Source organism: Ambystoma mexicanum, chromosome 1q (genome assembly GCF_040938575.1).
Source record: "Ambystoma mexicanum isolate Mex_15411 chromosome 1q, UKY_AmexF1_1, whole genome shotgun sequence".
Lineage (NCBI taxonomy): Eukaryota > Metazoa > Chordata > Amphibia > Caudata > Ambystomatidae > Ambystoma > Ambystoma mexicanum.
Window position 1 is genome coordinate 581,939,133 of NC_090922.1, and position 23,462 is coordinate 581,962,594.

Here is a 23,462-nt window from a genome sequence, read left to right on the forward strand (position 1 = left end):
TTGCTGGATATGTTTTGCCACATGTATGTTCTCTGCCCTTGCTTCCTCCCCTCTCTGTATATGTGTGCTTCTTGCTGCCGGTTTGGCTGCATCGACGTTCTTTTTGTTTGTCTACCTCTGTCCATCACGCTAAGGCCTTTCTCGGAAAGTCCATGAACTTATACATGTGTGTTGGGCTTTCTTACGTCTGTTCTCCTAAAATCCACTCCTATTCACATGAATAAAGAACATTCTTTTTCAGCCGTCTAAAGGGCCGTTGCCTGGAAGCTAAGTCCCAACGCCTACGTCTAAAGCAGGACTGCCCCCCCTGCACGGCTTCCTTTTAAACCGGAAGGAAATGCGTGCTGGTGGAAATAGAGCCTGAATGCCTTTCCATCCCCACGCCTAACCCATCCTCCCTTTTCGGATCATTAGTTGATCCACCCGCTCTAAAGTATTGTGCTTGAACCTGACTGTAACAGGTTGGACCTTGAGCTAGGATTTTTTTTTAGCATGTTTAAGAAACAATGCGTTTGGCAAATCATCCACACACAGCTTGCAAAAATATGCCTTTGAAACAGGACCATGAGTCTAAGCAGCAGTCCTGGCATGTTGCATTTACATGCAGGGGAAAAGGCTTTCTTGTAAAGTGATTTAAAAAGGGAAGTGTGCTTTTCTGTTTTTGTTCGAAAACATAGACTGACTGTTTGGGTTGTAAATTGAAGTCTCTTTACCCTTAAGTGGATTTAAATGCCTTGCAAGAGTAGGGATGCAAAGTAACAGTAATCATAATATTTGCACAGTAAATTGGTTTCTAGATCCTAGGCTTGCGCGGTTGGAGGAACCCTGCTTCTAGTAAGGACCAAATGACCGTCTTAAGTCTCTTATCTCCATGGAGGTATACACCTTGTGACATGCTGAAAGGTGCACTAATGCCACAGGAATGCCCTGATCCGACACCATCTCAGTGCTCCTGCCCTGTGGCCACGTGGCCGCGGTTCTTGACCTGCCCTGGACTTCCCATTCCCTCCAGTTTATAAGATCACATTCACAGACAGTACCTTGAAGCGGATGTACTTCAGGAGATGGAAGTGCTCCGCGTACATGCGGAAGTAGTCCATGATCTTGGAGTTGTGCATGTAGTTGGGGTAATCCTCCGGGATGGGGTAGTCGCTGAAGCACATCATCTCCTTGGAGGAGTTGATGATCACTGACTTGTAGATGCTGGCCCGGCCCTCCTCGGGAACATCCTGCGGGAGACATCAATATCATTACTGGTAATAATAGCATAACACAGGCAGGAGCATCAAAAGCAAGGTGGAAACCACACCTCCTCTGCAGTCACCTGCAATGTATTCTGATAATGCTTGGTTAGTCAGAAGGAGAATACCAGAAGGGGGATGCAGGGATGGATGGCTAGATGGATGGGCTGAGAGGTGGGGGCAAAAATGAGCAAATGAGGAGCTGGGCAGAGGGGCATTGGTCAGAGTAGATGGATGACACATAGGTGGGTGGATGACTGACTTTGTGAATGAATGGCTAAATTAATAATTGAGGGCCTATGAGCTATAAATGCAGTGCTCTGTGTTTTCCAACAGACTTCAAACTGTAGGCCAGATATCACAATATGAAACGTGTGGTGGCTTAAGAACAACAAATAGCATGATCAGGGTGGGGTTAAGAGTATCAAACCAAGGTTCTCTATCCCGAATGGGGGTGGTAAATGCACGAGAGCGTCTTCTGGTAGAAGTGGAGGGGGCCAGATTAGTGACAGAATTAAAAAAAACATTGGCAAAGCTTAGCTTTTCTGAATTGAACAGTGTTTCAATGTTCACACACACGCACGTACATGATCAATGAGGAGACAAATGCAATAGAGGACAGGCAGAGAGGAGATATGATATGATATCATATGGCTTTTGTAATGCGCCTATACACAAGTGTTTCAAGGCGTGAAGGGGCAAGGGAGGGTGAACAGAGGGAAGACAGAGACAACGATCCTACTAGGCCAAGTGTCATTCAGATCACGCAAGTGCAGGGGAAGGGGAGAAGTGCGAAGTGGGAGGCAGGGTTGGGACAGTGTAGTACATGGGATAAATAGAATAAATAAACAATGAAAGATGTATGGCCATTTGGTGGCAAGTGCAAGGTAAGTGCAGACATCAGGTGTCAAGTGCTGGTGGGGGACTGTAGGGATGCAGAAAACAGTCCCCAAGTGCGGGGGTTGCCAGGGAGGCAGTGCAGGAGTGCAACTGGTGGGGGAAGGGACCTGGGCCCGAGATCAGAGGGTGGCCAGGTAACTAGTGTAGTTTCAGCCAGGAGTTCAACAGGGGAGAGGAGTAGAGAAAGCAGAAGCAAAGAGGAAGGTTTTGAGGTGCTTCCGGAACCGGTGATAGTTCTCCTCAAGTTTCAGGGAGGCTATTTCAGAGGGATTTCCTGGCCGAAAAGAGAGATCTACCACCAACTCGTTGCTTGGAGAAGCGACTGACCCTGAGGGAGTTGGAGGCGGATGAGCGAAAGATCGAGAAGGAAGATATTTAGGAAGAGAGAGTTGAAGGTATTGAGGCCCCAGACCCCAGAAGGCCTTGTGGACAATGCAGAGGGTTTTGAACTTAATCCTCGCAGCCGCTGGGAGCCAGTGCAGAGATTTCAGTCCTGGAGAGATATGATCCCTGGGCTTGAGGCCAATGACAAGTCTCGCAGTCCTGTTCTGGATGAGTTGCAGAGGGCGGGGAGTAGAAGCAGGCAGATTTAGAAAGAGGCTGTTGCAATAGTCCTGCCTAGAGAGAACCAGAGCTCTGGAGACAGTGAACTTCTGGGGTAAGGAGAGGAAAGGAAGAATACCTCTGAGGAGGTCGAGCTGGTAGTGTGACTTCTTAGAGACATCAGAGCTGTGAGGATAGGAGAGTGTGGAGTGCAAAATAACCCTGGGGTTTGTTGCCTCACAGGTGGGAGCAGGAAGACGGCCAAGAGAGGCCGGCCAGAGATCGACAGGAAAGGAGGGAGCGGGTGTGCCGATGAGGAGAATCTCAGTCTTACTGGCATTAAGGCAGAGATCATTAGCGGCATACCGCTCCTGGATAGCAGACAGACAGTCAGAGATGAGAGAAGAAGAAGAGGTTGCTGAAGGTAGCCTGAAAATGAGCTGAGTGTCATTCACAGAGAGAGGGCACAGGAGGAGAGGGACCATAATACAGCGGCTCAGGATAATTAGAGGAGGATGATGAAGGAAAATGATCGGGAAAGGTGTTGAACCTGGGGAAATGTGAATTTTTGGTTAATACATTACATTTATGGCATTTTCAAAAAAGACTGGTACCATTGAAAATGCAAGTGACATTTACGACCCCTTGCTCCCTTGGTGCTGAAACCAAATAACTTTGAACAGTTAAGACTGATTGCTTTACCGACTACCATCCTGTCAGTATCCAGGGTGCATCCCTTTCCTTTGTGAAACTGTCTGTCCTCTGTGTTCCTTTACAGGGTGGGTTGTATTTTGTAGTGTACTAGAACTGTCTGTTGTAATAATAATAAAATAGATATTTTTATACAACCTTGACTGGACATTCTCTTTTATATTTGGGTAACAATTGTATTTTCACTGTGTTGCAACTAACCAACGATCCACGACCTTGCAGAGATAAGCCTGCTGTTCCGTCCATGTTACCAAAATTGGACAAGGTTTATCTTTTACTTGTGTTTCCAATCTGTTCGGATCGCTTCTGATGTACTAGAGGCATGGGGATGATTGATGGTTTAGAAACCGATATTCATCCCTGGACCACTGGTGCCCCAGAAGTTGATTTGTCACAATCACACGCACTTAGAATGCAGCCTCTACTTGTGGTGTGCTGTAGCTTCTCCCTCGGAGCGCAGCTCATGAAAAGCACTGACAGCGGATAGAGCAGAAACTTCAGAGAGCATGGAGGAGGACAAGTAGGCAGGGAGGGGATCAATTTGCAGCAACACAGCAGCACATTTGCAAATAGATATAACTATTTGGGCACCCGAAACGTTTTAATTAGTGTTAACCGGCACACGTGACCAATGAGCCATTTTCATATTCACGTATGATGCATGGGTTGTAAAGTTTCGGCTCATCAGTGTGCTTCTGTCTATGGAGACTAACTCCTAGGTACTTGAACCTGTCTGGTGCCCATTGTGGAGGGAATACCCCCAGAGTTCGGGGAAAGCCGTCAGTCAAGGGGAATGCCTCTGATTTGCCATAGTTCATAATTTTTTTTTATTTTTTTAATTAATTTTATCGGTTTAACACAAACCTTTAAAATATTTACAAAAAAAAAAAACACAAAACACAACACATCAACGTATCCCAGTCCTTTAAGAAGACCCCTCCCATTTTCTCTTCCGAGGGTCGAATCAAAATCCTCATTGCTCGTCAACCAACACTGAATCCAAACGATTTTCAATTATCGTTAGAAAACAAGTCAATGGTAGTATCAACTTCACGTCCGTTCCTTGGAACATATTGGCCCACCAATCGTCGGCACAAAGGGAGGAGTGATTTAGGCTCCAAGGGCCCAGGTGATATGTCCTTTCTGATTGAAGTGCCGTGCAAAATATCACCAAATGCTTAAGGGTTTCCTTGTCCTTAGTGCATAGTCTACACGTTAGATTGGAGATATTCATACTTTTCCATGACGCCAACCGCTCCTTGGTTTTAAATACGTTTAAGCGCATTGACATAAACACTCTTCGAGCCTGAGGATCTGGAAACAACTCGATGTAACGTTGTGAAGAGTTAAATGCCCGTGTTTCGAGCGGCGCCTCGCTCATCATTTTTGCTGCAGCTCGTTGTGAGCAAGTTTGGTCCCAATCCGCACGCCAGATTTTTAATTTGGCGGCGTTCGGGTCGTTATGCAGCATGTCCAGACTGATTCCAAATTCACTCAGAATCTCTTCGCATCTCCTGACCCACAGTGCCACCATGCTGTTATTTGTTGGCGACAGATCGTAAAAGATGTCAAATTGCGGTATTTGCTCGCGCCAGCGAGTTTTGCGAAACAGACTCACCAGAGTCCAGCATACCCTTGCATGGAGCGAAATGAGCGACAGTTCGTATCTCACACATGATTTCAGGATACCCCTTGGGAGAGACAATACCTTAGACCAGAAACAGTTCTCCAGCGATGCCCAAGTGTCGTGGCTACATCCCAGGGCGTTTTCAGCGCCATATAGTAAAACCGGGATTACCTTTTGCTGGTAGAAAGCAAGCACTGGTTTTAATGAACATTTTCCAAATTTCTTATGCATGATGACAGCTTGACTTGCCAGTTGCTTGCATTTCCTTTTGGTTTCAATGACCCATGGACCATCGTTGATTGACGAGTTTATTAGCATGCCAAGGCATTTTACGCTCTCGGCTATCTGGATGGTCTCTTGACCCAGGTACCATCTTTGTTTTCTCGATTTTTTACCTCCTTTACTGTTCAGGTTGTGTAACATCAGAATTTCGCATTTTTTTGTGTTTATCACCAGATGGTTAGTTGCAACATATTGGTCAACCGCGTTCAGCTTCCTCTGAAGGCCGACAGGAGTTAGGTCCATCAGGACCAAATCATCGGCGTATAGCAGCCAGCTTAGATGGGACTTTGCTACTTTTGGTGGAAAAGAGCTTATTGAGTCAATCGCAAAACCTATATCTGATATGAATAAGCTGAATATTGCGGCAGCTAGGGGACAGCCTTGTTTTACCCCTTTATAGGTTTTGATTGGTGCTGATAAAGTTCCAGAACTATCCAAACGGATTTGTATGGAAGTTTCAGAGTGCAGATCTTGAATTGCTGCTAATAAGTCAGCCGGACATCCCCAACTTTGTAGTTTTAACCATAGAAGAGGCCTGTCGATAGTATCAAATGCACATGAAAAGTCAATGAAGGCCAAATAGCCCTTTGTATTAGACTTTAGAGCCTCCATCTTCATCAGATTCAGAAGTAGCAGTTTTAGTGAGCAGCCCACTTGCTTTACAAATCCCGATTGCCTTTTGTCGACATGATTAGACTCGACTGCCCATGCCACGAGTTTTTGCTGCAATATTGTTGCGTAGATTTTCCCCAAAACATCCAATAGTGCCACTGGGCGATAGTTTTTTGGGCATGTTCTGTCTCCCTTCTTGAATATGGGGACAATGACAGCAGATTTCCAAGATTTGGGGGTCCTGTGGCACTTACTTATTCTATCAAATAGGGCTACACATATGGATGCCCATGATTCAGGATGTTGTTTGATAGTAAAATTGGTAAGGCCATCAGCGCCCGGTGCTCGTGAGATTTTTGCGTTCTTAATTATTGATACAATATCCTCTCTTGGAAACGTCAAAGCCCATGGTTTCAAAGGTGTTTCCAATGTGACAATTCCTGGTGCCTCTGCCTTGTAGAGAGTTTCAAAGTGGGCTATCCATGCGGATTCCGGGACCATGCAGGACTGCAGAGCCAATTGAGGAGCTTGAAAGTTATTAATGAGCCTCCAGAAGTCCCTTGAGTTTTTGTTCCTTAGTGTCGCAAGCATCTGTTCCGCATCGTTTTGCAACCAGTTCTTATATTTTTGTTTCGCCTTCTTTATTTCTAGTTTTCGAGTGGCGGCATCTAGGGACTTAGTTCTCCTTAGTGCAGCACGCATCCTTCGTTTTTGGATCAGGATCTCGGGATCGAAATGATGAGTCCGAACCATATTTGAATTTTTTAGACCTGTCTTTACGGTTTTGAATCGAGCCAATAATTGATCGTATTCCAGATCAGCACTTAATTGACAATACTGGATCATCACCACATTGACTTCACTCTCCTCCAATCTTAAGCGAACTCTATTGGATTCAACCTGGAGTTTATGTGGCCACTTTGGTCTTTGCTTGCCTCCAGATGTTGCAAATTTCATGAGTAACATGTCATGGTCACTGTTTGCTTTTTCACAGATCTTCAGCGAATGTATCCTAGGATGCAAGGCTTCAGACACAAACATGTAATCTATAATGGATGATGAATCCGCACGATGCCATGTGGGCACAGGTGGAATGTCACCACAGGTGCTTCCGTTCAACATCTGAATGTTACGTAGACCCATTTCGCTTAGCCATGCTTGTGCCAATGAACCTAGATCTAGGTTTTCTTGCTTAAGAAGGTCGATGTTTAAATCACCACAAAGAATTATCTTGGACCAATCTAATGACTCCACTCGGAGATCAATTAATCCTGTTATCTGATCAATAAAATCCGTTTTGCCTGCCCGTAGATGGTTCCAATACAAGTTCAGTATTACAATCTTGTCTTGCGAATCTTCATGAACACCGGCTCTTTCAATGGTCGTCTCTTGAATATAAGGAGAATGGTTGATAGAATTTAAGATACGCCAACCCGATGCTCTTCTCACCATTGTCAGCAACCCTGACATAGGACGCCCATGTTTTGATTTTATAGCCAAATTTATTCAAAGTCTGAGGATACCGGCAGCTCACTTAACCAAGTCTCCTGTAAACACACGATATGTAAGTTGTCCAACCAGCTTGTGTTAAACAGATGTATAAAACCTCGTGTGTTCCAGGAGGCTAAACAGTACTCCGTGGGGGCTTCATTATCCTGGCATTATTGGGTATTTTTTGTGTTTAGGGCCCCTGCTAGCCATTGCCATTCATGATTTCCTGGGATGGAAGTTACGGTTTGAGTATCCTCTTTGATGATATCATGGGAGAGTTCGCTTCGTTTGATTGTAATTCTTATTTGTGCATTTTGGCCATCACCTGCCACTCTACCATCACTCGTTGATATATGAGTTTTCCTTAACGGACATGATGGTTGAGTGCATTTCTGATCAAAAACTTGCTTCATAGTCGAGTGCTCCTGTGATTGATTCAACGCCGTGTCGCTTATTGGAACCTTTGTTATAAGAACGCTCGGCGATGCCTCCCTTAGAACTTCCGAGTTTCCATTTGAGGTCGGTCGAGACGCATCAGGCACAGTAAATTTGTAAACGTCGAAACCCAATGAAAACAATGCTACGTTTTCCTCCAAAATTGAAGTAGTAAGTAAGTTTGTCATTAAATGGAGCACCAGTTTGTCATTCGTGCCTTCAACTGGAAATTCCACGATTTTTATGTCATTTGAAGTTATGGCACGTAAGCTTGGTATAAGGTGAAGTAACTTAAGTACAGTTCCTCGATTCAAGATCAGATTATCAATTGGTTCTAAGCTCTCAATTATCACCTTATGGGGGCAGTTCGTAGTCAAGATTGACTTTGACACACTTTCCTTTGATGTTTGGGGACGTCTGTCAGCAACAAACCCTTTCACCTTACTTCGATTGTTATCCAAAGTCTCAACGGCAATACATCCGTTCAATGCCCCATGGGAATCATTTTCGTTTACCAATTTGTTGCTACGACTTGAGCTCGACCGAAGCCTCCTCAGTGTATCAGCTTGAGAATTGGCTAAGCATTGTTTTCTCTTCTCATCCATTGTGAGGAACACTGGGCTGAATATAGGAGGAGGCATAGAATTATTACTATCCCTTACTTCAATAATTTCACAAGATCTTTCATGCGACCCACGTTTTGTGACGGGATTTCTGCAATCGTCCTTATCAATGCGAGGTTGAATTTTCGCAGGTTTGTCCAACATTGTTTTGTCCATCAGCTGTGCAGGATTCTCGTTACATTGAAGAGGTGCCTTACTTTGGTGCTCGCCCATATTGTGTGGCAAGTCAACGCCTATTGGAGAGGCAGCTTCCGACTCCACGTATTCGGGTTCGTCATAAGTTGACAGGTCCAGTAGTTCCATTGTGTTGTCGATGGTTGTTGTAATACTCTGGCTGTTTAACAGGTATTGAGTTTACACTGTTTCCTTGCATTTGGGCTTGGTTTATAGGTGGAACAGAGCCTATGGATGTCTTAACCAAGTCAGTAGGCACTGTCTGGACCAATTTAATGTTCCGCAGAAACTTCCGCGCTCCATTTGAAGCATTATTTTTCTTTGCTTTTTGATTTTTTGATTTCTTACTGATTATTTTTACAGCAAGTTGCGATATCGGTGGTATTATCGCAGATTTTTCCGAGGCATGGAGCCCTTCAGAAAAAATTGGAAAAACTTTAGATTGCCCCACTGTGGAGGGAATTACTCTGTCTTTTGAAGTCGGTTCCATTTGAATGCTGACTCCTGAGGTTGAAGCCGTTTGAGGGTCATGGCAGGTTTTGTTGGCGGCACATCTGGCCTGCTCAAAGGCTGTGTGGAAGGACAAGTCTGCCACGCTTGTTGCAAACGAAATTACCGAAGAGCAGGGACCATTCATCGTCAGAGGCTCTGAGGCATTATTTCCGACGTCTAATGACGCTGCAACACCCTTCGTAAGTGATATTGAGGGCTCTTCTCCTACCAGAGTAATCGATGGTGGGATTGAAGACTGAAGACATTGATGTTCTTTTACGTTCGAGGCCTCAGCTTGAATATGCTGGTGTTTTACAGACTTGATGTGTTCTTGAGCAGCTTGGGGTCTAGGCTTAGCACTAGTTTGCTCCCCATCAAGAATGACATACTCGGCGGACTTTTGCCGAAGTGACTGATTCGTTTCGTATTTGAATAGGGCAAGTGTCTCTCGGGCAACTTCTTCGAAAAGCCTTTTGTCGGATGAATCGCTTTTTCTGCTCTCGCTTAGTAAATTAAAGGCTGCATCCAATCTTTTAATGCTCTCGTGTTGCTCGACATAGGAGCGATCACAAGTTTTTTCCAGTTGAATCAATTTGGAGTTCATCATTGCCACAACAGTTGTTAAATCTTTAGTTGCCTCATGTATATTTTCATAGAGTTTCATAAAAGGGGCCAGTGAAATCGACGAGGAAGTCATTAAAATGGCTTGCAATTCAGACGAGGACAATCCAGCTGGTATTTCAGCTCTTGTAGTTTTTCTGTTGAGCTTCGGCGATCTGCCAGAATGGTACTCCTTGTCTCGGCGAATTTTGGGGAACGGGCGTTCCATCAGTGAAGAGTCCATAGATTCATTGTGAGAGGAGTGCTCGTTGCAGTATGTTTCGTCGATAACGCCATTTGCCTTCCTGTTTAATATGGCATGTCTCTTTTGGGAGGTCAAATGAATGACAGAAGTCTCATGCTGCGACTCCTCATTTGGCAAGTGGTCAAATGTCTTTGGCCGTTTGTAGCAAACCTCCGACCAGATATCGGCTGTTGCCCCCAACAATTGGCTATTATTTCGTTTTAAGGCTGTTTTAGCGTTAAAGTCCACAGGGAACCTCTGCTCTACGACTTGCTTATTAGAGCATGCTTTGTTCAAGGGGACTAGGTTCTGTCGAACCTTATTCACAACTCCCAGTGAGTCTCTTCTTGCAGCATTCATGTGGCTCACATTCGACTCTGTCAAGTTATCAAGCTTCAAGGTCTGATCAGAACGTTGGCTTCCTGTATTTACAGTACTTTGCTGGTGAATGGAATCATTAACAATAGCTTCATGAGTTTCACTAGAGGACCCAGTGGCCGATTTAGTCCTGACACACACTGGCGAGCTCGCAGTGAACAGTACATCTGACTCCTTTGCGATAAGCATAGAGTCCTCGCAGGCCAGGCTAGAGAGAGAACAATCATGTATACAAGACGCAGCGGTCTGTAGTCCCACTGGGTTACAGTCTTTCAACACAGCTGATTCTTTTCTTGCATGGTGATCTCCACCAGGGGGAGCCTCTCCTTCTCCCACTGTACTGGAGGCTTGTTTAACCTTATGCTCAGAGGCACCCCAGCCGTGCTGAGCCGAACTCCTCCTCCCCCTCCCCCTGTAGTCCGGTCTCTCTGAGACAGCGTCCACGGGATCGGCGGCGCCCGCAACCGGCAACGCCGAAGCGGGCGCGCCGCCGCCACACGCTGACGACCCAGTCTCAGCATCAGCTGGAGCCTCGAGGCAAGGCACCGGCAAAGAAACGCCGGGCTCGGCACCCATACCGGCCGCGCACAGCGCGTCGCCACCTGGAACGACACAGGACTCCTCAGCAGCGCCAGCAGGCAGGCGAGTTTCGTCCCGCGAATTAGCGGGTTCAGTTGTTACACTTAAAACAACAGATGGTTCAAATACTGTGTCGCACAGAGTGTATGTGTGAATATGGATAGCCGCTTCCAGATCATGGTCCTGTTCATGATTTAGATCAGAATTGCAGTCGACTATGTCAGAAGAGCATGTATGATAGTGACTTACTTTCTGCAAGAGTGGAACACGCTGTACAGCAGTGTCGTCTATTATGCCGGCACAGTCACGTCGCCTCTGGGCTCGAGTCCTCAATACAGGGGACGGCGCCGCCGCCATTCTTCGCCAACGTGCCACTCGCCAAACAGCCAAACAGCGTCCTCAGCCCTTTCCGCCTCAGGGCTTCACGCCGCAAGGGTCACAGAGGCGGCCTTAAATAGTCAGCTGACCAGCTGACCAGCACTTGTTAAAGGCACACGCACCTCTACCCTTTTCTCTGGGCCTCTCCGGGTTCTATGGAAGTAAATAGGTAGAGTTGAGTTGAGTCTGCTTCCTGCTTCCTTCTCCACTCACCACAGCCAAACAGCGTCCTCAGCCCTTTCCGCCTCAGGGCTTCAGTTCATAATAAATCCAGACTAATGGCCAATATGAGTAATGTCCTCCATGATAAGGTCTAAGTTATGTTGGGGATCCCTGATGTACAATAACACGTCATCTGCATATAGTGATATGATCAGCGGCTGCCCCATTATCCAAATTCCTCGCCTTCTGTGGAACTGTCATATCAAATCTGCCGCAGGCTCAATCAGCAAGGCAAATAATATGGGCGATAGCGGGCAGCCCGAGCATGTCCCCCTACTAAACTCAAATGGTTTAGACTGCATCACCTTAACCTGGACAGTGGCAGTTGGGTTTGAGTATAGAAGTATAACATATTGGATGTGTTGCTCTCCCAGGTTGCATCTACGCAGTACAGCAAATAGAAATGACCAGGATACCATGTTGAATGCTCTTTGTGCGTCCAACACTACCTTTACCGCTCTGGCCGCAAGTGATATACAAGATATAGTCATCTGTGGTTTAGAAAGGTAGACCTCCCTGGTACGAAGTCAACCTATTCGTGGTGTATTAAAGATGGCATCAGAGACAAAAATCTATTGGCAATGGCCCTCATTACGACCCTGGCGGAAAGGGGTTTACGCCGGCGTAAACCATGGCGCCCCTTTCCGCCTGAGTACGAGTTCCCTTAGCGCCATGGTGATTTTAACGCCTGCTTCTAGCAGGCATTAAAATCCATGGCGCTAAGGGACCTTGTTGTTAATTACGCCACCGTAATTTACGGTGGCGTAATTAACGCCTTCCCCACTCCCATTATACCCTATGGGGCAAAAATGGGAATGGGGAAGGGTAAATGGGGATTGGGGACTTACCGCCCCGCCAAGGTCGGAATGGGGCGGTAAGTCCGCCAACCACCATGGCGGAGTTGGCAGCTTAGCGCCATGGACCATGGTGCAAATTGCACCATGGTTCTCCGCCAGGGTCGTAATGAGGGCCAATGACTTTAGCGTACACTTTTAAAAAAAAATGAATTTGTGCTTTTAGCCAAATAGCTTTTTGAACCTCATAAAACAACAATACAGAAAAAGAGAAGAAAGAAAACATACTTAAAAACTTGAAATCACAATTAAAAAGGATCACATAAATATAATTTTGAAATCCCATTTAGAACAAAAAGTACTCGGCAACTACATCAAGAAAACGCCCACCAATAGCAGTATTTCAAGTTTTTCCAATTCTATTGTGTCCATATTATCCCATTCCTGCCAAATGTTTTAGAACTATTAGCCAGGTATATGCTGCTACCGCGATGACTATTGACTCTGCAGCATATATTGCGGACCATAGTTGGTCATTTTTCAGGACACATCCAGTTGTACAAAAAACACCGTACCCGCGCCTATAATTCTCCATTAGCTTTGGACAACTCGTCAAAATATGTCTTGATGTCTCCACCTCTGAATTACAAAGGCGACATTTGCATTTTTCTAATTCCAATGCCTGCTACGTAATGAAACGCCAGAGCTTGGGGCAGTAACGTTTTGTTAAATAGGTTTGAGGGGCTCCAAGCATATGGCACTGGGTGGAGTATTCCATGTAGCATCTCTTGTTGGTCAAGGCATCAATGTTATTAATTCTACCTCAGTCCGATGATTTCTTTTAAAGTATTTTTTTCAAAATTGCCAAGTGCATTTATTTCTGTGGTATCAATGCCCAGATCCTATACATGCTTGGAGGCAACCCTTTTAAGTTCTCCAGAAGATGTATGTTTTCCCCTTTCTCTGCTGCCTCCTTCCAAATGATTCATGTGATCCGACATAATAGATATCAAGGTGTCCCCATGCACACGCCCATGCATAAGCTTAATGTACAGCTTACTGCAGGCGTGGCCTTGTATGACACCCCCCTCCAACCCCCGCAGAGCACATTTTCAAAGCCGACACATGAATGTCAGGTGTGGCTCATCATCTACCTTTGGCTGGGCACTCCTAGGACCATGGGGAGCTGCCGGCATGCCTGCCTTGGGGGAAAGAGCGGAGCTGTATGCGTTGGATGGCCAGGACTAGGCTGTGCAGTCATACCCCTTGGCGGCCCTAGCATTCAGATCACTTAAGGGCTTTGGGGTGTAGAGGGAAGCACACTATAAAAATACAAGGGCATAGAAAACACATATCTCAAGCTCCTCTTTTTCCCCCTTTGGATTCTGGGACTTGTATTTTTTTCTTTCCCATTTGAAATTTAGAAAAACGGCAAACCGTGTGCAATGAAGTTAGGCCCAATTCTAGTTGGATTGCCTCCACTAGAACTGATGTAGGCAAGTCCAATATGAACCAAAGTACTTTCCCCTCCAGTATTTTAAGCCATCTTATATTCTTCTATGTCACGGTTTCGAGGGCATATAATATGCACAGTACTGTGCTTTTGTAAATATCTCTATGAAGGCCTCCACAGAGCCTCCACACTTTAGTTTTATAGAATTTCTGATCTCCTGCCAACGACCAAGTAATTTAGTGTACATCATTTCTTTATGCAGGGATACTGTGGGGTTAGTATAGATTGGACCGCCTAGCGATATGAATCAAGAAGCTCCAATTTAACTTTATCTATATGCCAGGCAAAGGGAAGACTGCAGGGTTTCCTGTCCGCTACGTCATTTCCTTTATTTTCTTCTGATTTACCATAAACCCATTCTTTCGCACATATTCCTGAAGTCAACTTATTGATCTTTGAAGGCCCACTGGAGTAAGACCTAGTAAAACTGTTTCCTCGCATTACATAGTCAACCTGTACTTTTGTCAGACAAGTTTCGAGGACAATTTAAACAATTTTCCTACTCTTTGCTTATATCTCACGTGTACAGATTGTAGAGAGTGGGCGCAAGGGCACAACCTTCTTTCAATCCCACTTTAGTCCTGTTAGAACCAGCTAATGCTCCATCCTGTGATGTTTTAACTACCACTTTGGCATCTTTGTATAGGGCCTGGATGAATGATAAGAAATCCAGGTCGATGCCCCATTTTCTAAATCTTTCCCGCAGCCTCCCTCGATTTACAATGTCGAAGGCGTAGGAAAAATCCACAAAACAGAGATTATAGGCAGCTGTTTCCTCTACGGTTTGCTTCTGCCACCAGCAATTGTAGTGCCCATATACTATCAATTGTTCCGTACCCAGTTCTAAACCCTGTTTGTTAGGGACTTAAGATCTTCTTATCAGCGACCCATTTTTTCAGCTGGGTTAATAGTATTTTAGGACAGATTTTGCTGCTAACAGCTAGCCTTGCTAGTAATCTAAAACTGCTAGGTTCAGAATATAGGCCTTTCTTATGCACTGGTATCAGGATGGAGCAGCGCCAGCTACCAGGTATTTTCCCACTCTCCACAATCTGCCTGAACGCCCTGTATAGTATCTTTACCCATACATCAGGACTATGGTTCATCACTATATTTGGAATATTATCAGGCCCAGAGGCCCTGGATGAATTCAAGCCCGTAATTATAGAAGGATGTATTTCCCGATATAATATCCTCCTCTTTCTGCTGTTTTTCATTATCATGTGATGCATTCCAATATAGATCTTGTATGTATGCGCACCATCGTTGTTCCGCTATGGAACTAATTTGATACTTGGGCCTGAATTTGTGATCTATATAAATGCCAAATCATTTTTGCATCATGTTTTCTTATCAAACGATAGATCATTTTCCAATTAGTTGAATTCTTACTAATCATGTGTGCTCTTAGCCACTGTTTGTAATTGCCTTTGCATTTGTTTATTTCTCGTTTTCTTATCAGAATGTTTCTCATTTGTAACATAATGTAATTGTTTATTTGTAAAGCTCTTAAACACAAGTGAAGTACTTCAAAGCGCTTCAAGGAGGGAAGGGATCAAGGGCATAAACATCGTCATTCTTAGGCCATGAGGATTCCAAATGATATAACAACAATAACTAGCATACTAGGCCAGGGAATTTGAACTAGTAGTAGTGCGCAACAAAACGTGAGGGAAAAAAGGCAGTGGGGGAGCAGGAGAGGAACATAAATGACAAAAGGGTTGGTCTTCAGTGCGCCTATGCATGCAGGAATAACCAACTAGGTGGGGTTAGAGGAGGCAAGGACAAACTTGCTAAGCCAAGTACATTCAAGGTTGTGCAAGTGCGCAAACAGAAGTGTGAGGGAGGGTGAGGGGGACAAGTGTGCCCAGTCCAGCAGGGGCCATGGTTAAGTGCAGAATGGGTGCCACTCTCATGGAACGTATTCCGAGTGCAGTAATGACAGGCAGAGTGCGGAGTTCCGGAGGCAAGTGCAGCACTGACGGGGGAGCCTTGGACCTGTGAGGCTCTGGAGGTGCACCAGGTGACCAGACAGCTAACCGAGCAGATTGGGAAGAGAACAAGGGATGGAAGCAGGAGAGAAGAGAGGGGGTTAGCAAGGGAGAGGGAGCGAGAACGAGGAGGAGAAGCAGAATATCTTGAGGAGTTTCCGGAACTTAAGGAGGTCTGGCTCAAGACTGAGAGCGGTAGGTATGCTGTTCAAGAGGGAGGCACCTGCAGAGGATAAGGATCTTCCCCCAAATCTCAGTTTGGCAAAACGGCTCACCCACAGTGAGTTGGAGGAGGCCGAGCAGAGGGCTCTGGAGGGAGAGTATTTAGGAAGAGAGCGTTGTAGATAGTATGTGCCCCGGCCCCAGAAAGCGTTGTTGACTATGCAGAGGGATTTGAACTTGAGCCTTGCAGCCACTGGGAGCCAGTGAAGGGATTTCAGCATCGGAGAAATGCGGTCCCTCAGCTTGAGGCCAAGAAAAATCTTGCGGTTCTGTTCTGGATAAGTTGAAGAGGTCGGAGAGTAGAAGTAGGAAGATTGAGAAAGAGACTGTTACAGTAGTCAAGTAGTCAAGGTAGAATACCTCTGAGGAGGTGCAGCTGGTAGTGGGACTTTCTGGACATGTCTGAGATGTGAGAAGAGAAGGAGAGAGTAGAGTCAAAGATGACCCCCAGATGTTTTGCCTCACTAGTGGGTGAGGGTGCAGGACCAAGAGTGGTCAGCCAGAGTGAAAGCGGGAAAACAAGAGCAGCGGTCCCAATTACTTCGATCTCTGTCTTACTGGCATTAAGGCAGAGATCATTAGCAGCACTCCAGGAATTAATTGCAGCCAGACAGTCCGGGATGAGCGAGGAGGAGGAAGAGGCAAAGGGTAACCTGAAGGAGAGGTGTGTGTCATCCGCACAACACTGAAAATTCGAGGTGAAGGCCGAGATAATGTGATCCAAAGGGGCCATGTAGACATTGAAAAACCAGGGGCATAGATTAGATCCCTGGGGGACACCACAAGTAGAGAAGGTGATAGCGGAGAGAAAGGAACTGAGTTCTACTTGGGAAGGACGGTCATAGAGAAAAGAGGCTAGCCATGCAAGGGCCTGATCAGTGATGCCCAAAGTCTCACGGAGACGGGAGATCAAGATGTTGTTGTTTACCGTATTGACAGCAGAGGAGAGGTCGAGCAGAAGGAGGACAGAGGGAGAGTTCGAGTCAAGGTTTGAGAGCAGGTCTTCAAGGGTGTTCAGAAGAGGAGTTTCCGTGTCTCTGTATGCTCTAAAGCCAGACTAATGGTCGTCGAGACAACCAACAGATTCAGTGTGGAGGGTAAGCTGAGAGATAGCCAACTTCTCCAGGAGTTTACCTAGGAAAGGAGTGATGGAGATCTGGCGATAGTTAGCCGGAATAGTAGGGTCGGCGAGATTGAGTTGGAGAGTTTGATAGCGCGGATACAATTACAGTGTGGTTGTTTGGCTTTGTGTATGGCTATGTCGAACGGCCTCTGATGTTTACACATTGTTTTTTGCGTGGGTCCCTCTTGATTTGAGGAAGCATTAATGCTTCTCACTTCCATATAGATACTTAGTGTGGCAACATGACTTTTTTGGCCCACTTGCATGGCATACCCTGACAGAACTTGATTTATACCACTTATGTCAGCCACTGACCATCTTAGTCTGTTATCCTGTAGGTTGCTGACAACCAACGCTGAAGTGCCTTAAAGTACCCTTGGTTGTGAGAACAAGATGGCTTCCAATGATGCATAGTTACTCAGGTCATTAAAACTGACCTTATATGACCAAATGCACTCTTGTATGTGGTACGAGGTGAAGATAGCGTCGAAGCATGTGGAACTGTCCCTACCCCACCAGATCCTTAGCTTTAATAGGGATGGGCAGTCTGTTGGTGTTAATGGGAGGAAATCAAAGTCCAAGAGAAAACTTGACCACATTCTTCCTTTTTTCAGGAGTTTGTTTCAGTGTAAACTATAGTGTTCCCCATTTCCTTTGCCCAGTTCACAAACGTTTTCTTCTGATTTATGTTCTCCAATGAAAACACAGTGGGCATTGAAGTCTCCAGCTACATAATTTCACCTCCAGAGGCTTTGTCCTGCCATGTTGCTAATATTTCTCAGAGACTGTCTTTCAGTGACACACACTGCACGAGCCGTCTGGTGGATCATACATTGACATTGAAATTGTCACGTTTTTTGTATCAATTTGGGACATCTGAAATCAGAGCACATAGTAACTTCCTTTTTGACTTGTCCAGAGGGTAACTGCTCATGTTCAGGTGACTTCTAGCTCCAATACATAGGCCCCTATAAGGGCACCCCGCCTTGCCTTTACTTCCCTCTCCGGTTAATATGGTGTACCTGTCGATAGCCAATTCTCCAGTTATCCAAGTCTCTTGCAACAGGAACAGGACTCAGGAGTTCAATAGTTTCTTTCCTTCTTTTTTAGAAATGAAAGAGTGGTACCCCCTGGTATTCCATGATAATATTTTGGGGAATTCCTTCTTCTGAAATGTCCAATTTTGCCACCCCCTGATTTGGTTTTGCGATCCATTCCATTTCTCTATCCTGTGGGTTATTGTCAAGAGTTTGAGTTATTTCGGGAGCAGTGTACTGTTGGACATGCCCTTGCTGTTGATAGTCATATCCTCTCTGATAATATGTATGTTCGGATGACATTTGTGCAGCATATGTGTTCAATTCCTGTTGTGTTTCAAATCCTAATTTTTGGAGTTGATTCACTGATGAACAAATTCGGTTCACAACAACTGGGGACACAAATGTCACATCTACCCAATTACAACTGATACCCAGCTCCGACAGTTCCACCTTGAGCAAACCTCTCATAGGGCCTCATTACGACCCTGGCGGAGTGGGTTTACGCCAGCGTTATTCGCGGCGGACCCGTCCGCCCTACTACGAGTTCCCGTAGCGCCATGGAGCGTTTTCCGCCTGGTTTTTCCGGGCGGAGAAATCCATGGCGCTACGGGACCTTGTTGTTAATTACGCCACCGTATTTTACGGTGGCGCAATTAACGCCTTCCCCACTCCCATTATACCCTATGGGGCAAAAATGGGAATGGGGAAGGGTAAAATGGGGAATGGGGATTTACCGCCCCGCCAAGGTCGGCATGGGGCGGAAAATCCGCCAACCCCCATGGCGCTATCGGCAGCTTTCCGCCGTGCTCCGCGGTGCATTTAGCACCGCGATTTCCGCCAGGGTCGTAATGAGGGCCATAGACATTTTTCCCAAGTCCGGTACCAGATGTAATATCCATAAGTGCTGTGAGGGGTTAATGTAGGGTCTGTCGCAAAAGGTGTATTTCTCCCGTAGGCTAATTGTTTTTCCATGGGACAAATTTACATCGCAGGCATTTGCTGGTGCTGGGGCAAGTTGGCCATGGACGGTTTGTAACCTGCCCCTAGTAACCTTTCCTCCAAGGACTGCTTGATTTTACATTTGCAATCTACTGGCTACTTCAACTCTCTTTTGGTAACCAAGCGAAAGCAGGGGGTTGATGAACCACTTCTGGATCAAGCGTTTGTGTAGACTGTTGAGTTTCAACGTGTTCTCTTGATCGGCCTGATGCTCTTGCTCTCTGCAGACACCATATGCCACTTCCTGGCCCAGTAGCCAATTATCCAGCATGTTAGTCGCCTGTGCCACTGTTTTTCTCTTGAAAACCGAGTTTTTTCCATTTAGATTTTTTAATTCATAGCACTTTTCGCCTTCTTCACAGACAATATCTACTTGATTAAACCCTTACTTGGCTGGCCACCCATGTTCTTTCTTTTTCAACTGCTTCATTGTTTTTTGCCAATGGCCACTTTTTTCTCTTGTTTAGATATCTTGATCTTCCTGGATTGAATTTCTTCCACTCTCAAATAGGTTTCATAGCACATATCTAAGACTAATCCCGTCCTTTGCATGGCAGATAGTGGGGCTGTGCACCAAGAAGGAGTGACCAGCAAAAATGCATATGTAAAAAGAAGGCTCCACTAACGGTGCTTGGGTGGAAGTATGTAGAACACAGGAACACATGTAGCAAGAACCTTCCCCTCCTTAGAAAAGGAGGGCTTCTGTATTTGATATTGTTTATCTCTTACACCTCTATCTACTGTGTGCATTCCTCCTGTTGATACTTCCTGTTTTTTGCACAAAATTTCGGGGACGTCATTTCACCAAATTGTCTGGGGTAGTGGAAGTGACATCACGTGACCCTTGACCTCCCTGATGACATCACATGAAGTGATGAAATTTGACCCTGCCCCAATTAACACCGGGAGTGATGTAATTTGACCGTGCCCCCACGGGACATCACAGGAAGTGATGTAATTTGACCCACCCCAGTGACATCACAGGAAGTGGCTATTAGCGGAATGTAATAGCTACAAACTGTCAAGAGATTGCAATTCATTAATGCATTTCAAAAAGCAATAGTGAGCTATTAATGTCCATGTGTATAATGAGCAGTGATCTATGGGCCCCAAAAATAAACATTTAAACAATGTTAAGAAATGAGCCCACTTAGGCTTTGAGTGGTCATCACAAAACGATGGTTAGCACAGCAAGGGTAGTCCTATATTTTACTCCCCCGGGATCAACATGGAAAAGTAACCTGTGTGGGGGACTTTGAGGATAGCGTCCCTCCGTTAGCGGCGCCATCGTTCTTCACAAACAGAACAATTACAATGCTAGCCAAGACAGACAGTAACTTCCCCTGTCCACACAACATCCAAATGTTTAGCCGTCACAGTGCAAGCATCTTTTCCAGACAGAGCAGGCACTGCAATTACAGGGCAATGTAGGATTTCTTCACACATAGACCATTTACAGCAAGGACAGGGGAGTACAAGTGACCCTCACCTACGTCATAAATGTGCAGCACAGGCAGACATACTGCAATCCTATGCATACCACCCACGGGTAAATTTAATACAAAGTTGCTGTACAACAAGATTCTATGTATAGCATGAGCTGGGCTGGTGAAAGCTTGCCTCACACACAGAAAATATGTGATGCACGAGCAGGCCCAGTACAGCCTTCGCTAACATGCCGATATAGGTTCAGTCTAGGCGGGAACTGTGCAGGCTTCCTGCACATGAAGAACATAAACAGAACATGGGCAGGCCAAGTGCTGTGCAAGCTTTGAACAAAGCATGTTTGCCTCATATAGAGAATGTATTAACATCACGGGTGGGGCTAGTGGCGACTTCCGTTACATACATAATATACATGCAGCCAAGGCAAGGCTGGTGCAAGCTCCCGCCATATGCAAAATATGTATACACATCACATATAGGGCAAGTGCAAGCTTGCATTCCATGGAAAAATATATCTGCTACATGGACAGCACTAATGCAAGCTTCCTTTGCATGCGTTACAGGATGGTCAATGCCCGTACAAAATTATCCTACATAGAAAATGTATATGCAGCACACATTATTGCACCTAAGGAGCACTCCATAGGCTTAATCTGCTCCCCTTCCTAATAGGTTGCTTTCATTGCAGAGGGTCAGCTAATAAGTGATGGGCCTGGGTTGGTCTCCATCTGCCTCTGCTCCTCCCCTAGATACACAAGCAGTGCGGCCTCTGCTCCCCCCAGGATGCATTGGCCCTTGTGTATTACACTGTACACAACCCAGTGCTGCCTGTGTTCCTCCCCTGGATACACAACCCAGTGCGGCCTCTGCTCATCCCCTGGATGCATGGCCCCGTGTGTACACTGTACACAACCCAGTGCTGCCTCTGCTCCTCCCCTGGATACACAACCCAGGGTGCCTCTGCTCCTACCCTGGATGCATGGCCGGTATGTACACTGTACACAACCCAGTGCTGCCTCTGTTCCTCCCCTGGATACACAACCCAGTGCGGCCTCTGCTCATCCCCTGGATGCATGGCCCCGTGTGTACACTGTACACAACCCAGTGCTGCCTCTGCTCCTCCCCTGGATACACAATCCAGTGCGGCCTCTGCTCCTCCCCTGGATGCATGGCCCTGTGTGTACACTGTACACAACCCACTGCTGCCTCTGCTCCTCCCCTGGATACACAACCCAGTGCTGCCTCTACTCCTCTTCTGGATGCATGGCCCAGTATGTACACTGTACACAACCCAGTGCTACGTCTGCTCCTCCCCTGGATACATAAACCAGTGTGCCCTCTGCTCCTCCCCTGGATGCATGGCCCCGTGTGTACACTGTACACAACCCAGGGTGCCTCTGCTCCTACCCTGGATGCATGGCCGGTATGTACACTGTACACAACCCAGTGCTGCCTCTGTTCCTCCCCTGGATACACAACCCAGTGCGGCCTCTGCTCATCCCCTGGATGCATGGCCCCGTGTGTACACTGTACACAACCCAGTGCTGCCTCTGCTCCTCCCCTGGATACACAATCCAGTGCGGCCTCTGCTCCTCCCCTGCATGCATGGCCCAGTATGTACACTGTACACAACCCAGTGCTACGTCTGCTCCTCCCCTGGATACATAAACCAGTGTGCCCTCTGCTCCTCCCCTGGATGCATGGCCCTGTGTGTACACTGTGCACAACCCAGGGTGCCTCTGCTCCTACCCTGGATGCATGGCCGGTATGTACACTGTACACAACCCAGTGCTGCCTCTGCTCCTCCGCTGGATACACAATCCAGTGCGGCTTCTGCTCCTCCCCTGGATGCATGGCCCTGTGTGTACACTGTACACAACCTAGTGCAGCCTCTGCTCCTCCCCTGGATGCATGGCCCTGTGTGTACACTGTACACAACCCAGTGCTGCCTCTGCTCCTGCCCTGGATACACAACCCAGTGCTACCTCTGCTCCTCCCCTCGATGCATGGGCTCGTATGTATACTGTACACAACCCAGTGCTGCCTCTGCTCCTCCCCTGGATACACAACCCAGTGCGGCCTCTGCTCCTCTCCTGGATGCATGACCCAGTGCGGCCTCTGCTCCTCCCCTGGGATTCTTGGGCCCGTGTGTACTACACTGTACACAACCAAGTGATGCCTCTGCTCCTCCCCTGGATACAGAAACCAGTGCGACCTCTGCTCCTCCCCTGGATTCATGGCTCCATATGTACACTGTACACAACCCAGGGTGCCTCTGCTCCTACCCTGGAGGCTGGGTGCATGGGCCCATGTGTACTATTTCCCTATGTCCTTCCAGTAGCTCAACCTTTGTTCCTTCTCCTTGCGCTGCCTTCCTGACTCAATTCTGATCAGCCATCTCCTGGCTCTATTGCTAAGAATATGTTTTTCACTGCAAGCATCTTCTTCTGACATTGGTTATATGTCTGTGGGTTGAGCTTTCGGGGATTGGGGATGGGGGTGGGGTTCAAGCTGTATTAACCTGTACATCACTGGACTTACATTGTCCAGCAGAAGCAAAAAGTTGTCAGAAATTACCACATCTCTGGGTCCCCTTTTAATTTCTGACTGCACCCGTCTTTGTAAGGTGGAATGATGAAGATGTAAAACCAAGAATCCCAGGGACACCAATTCACCAAAATGCCAGCGATAGCAGAAGTGACCTCAGATGCCTGGTGACATGACCGAAAAGGGGCATCACATCACCTTTGACCCAGACATCCTCACATAAAGGGCTCGATTCATGGAATTATTTGCACGGTT

General features: G+C 46.4%; 1 protein-coding gene across 1 annotated transcript in view; it reads right to left on the minus strand.

The window, feature by feature from the left end:
- Positions 1 to 23,462, minus strand: part of LOC138521732 (flavin-containing monooxygenase 5-like) — a 452,642-nt gene that overhangs the window by 418,883 nt on the left and 10,297 nt on the right. The window contains exon 2 of the mRNA XM_069634778.1: positions 1,041 to 1,229. Within this exon, the coding sequence (XP_069490879.1) occupies positions 1,041 to 1,229 (189 nt within the window). The remainder of the gene's footprint in view (positions 1 to 1,040; positions 1,230 to 23,462) is intronic.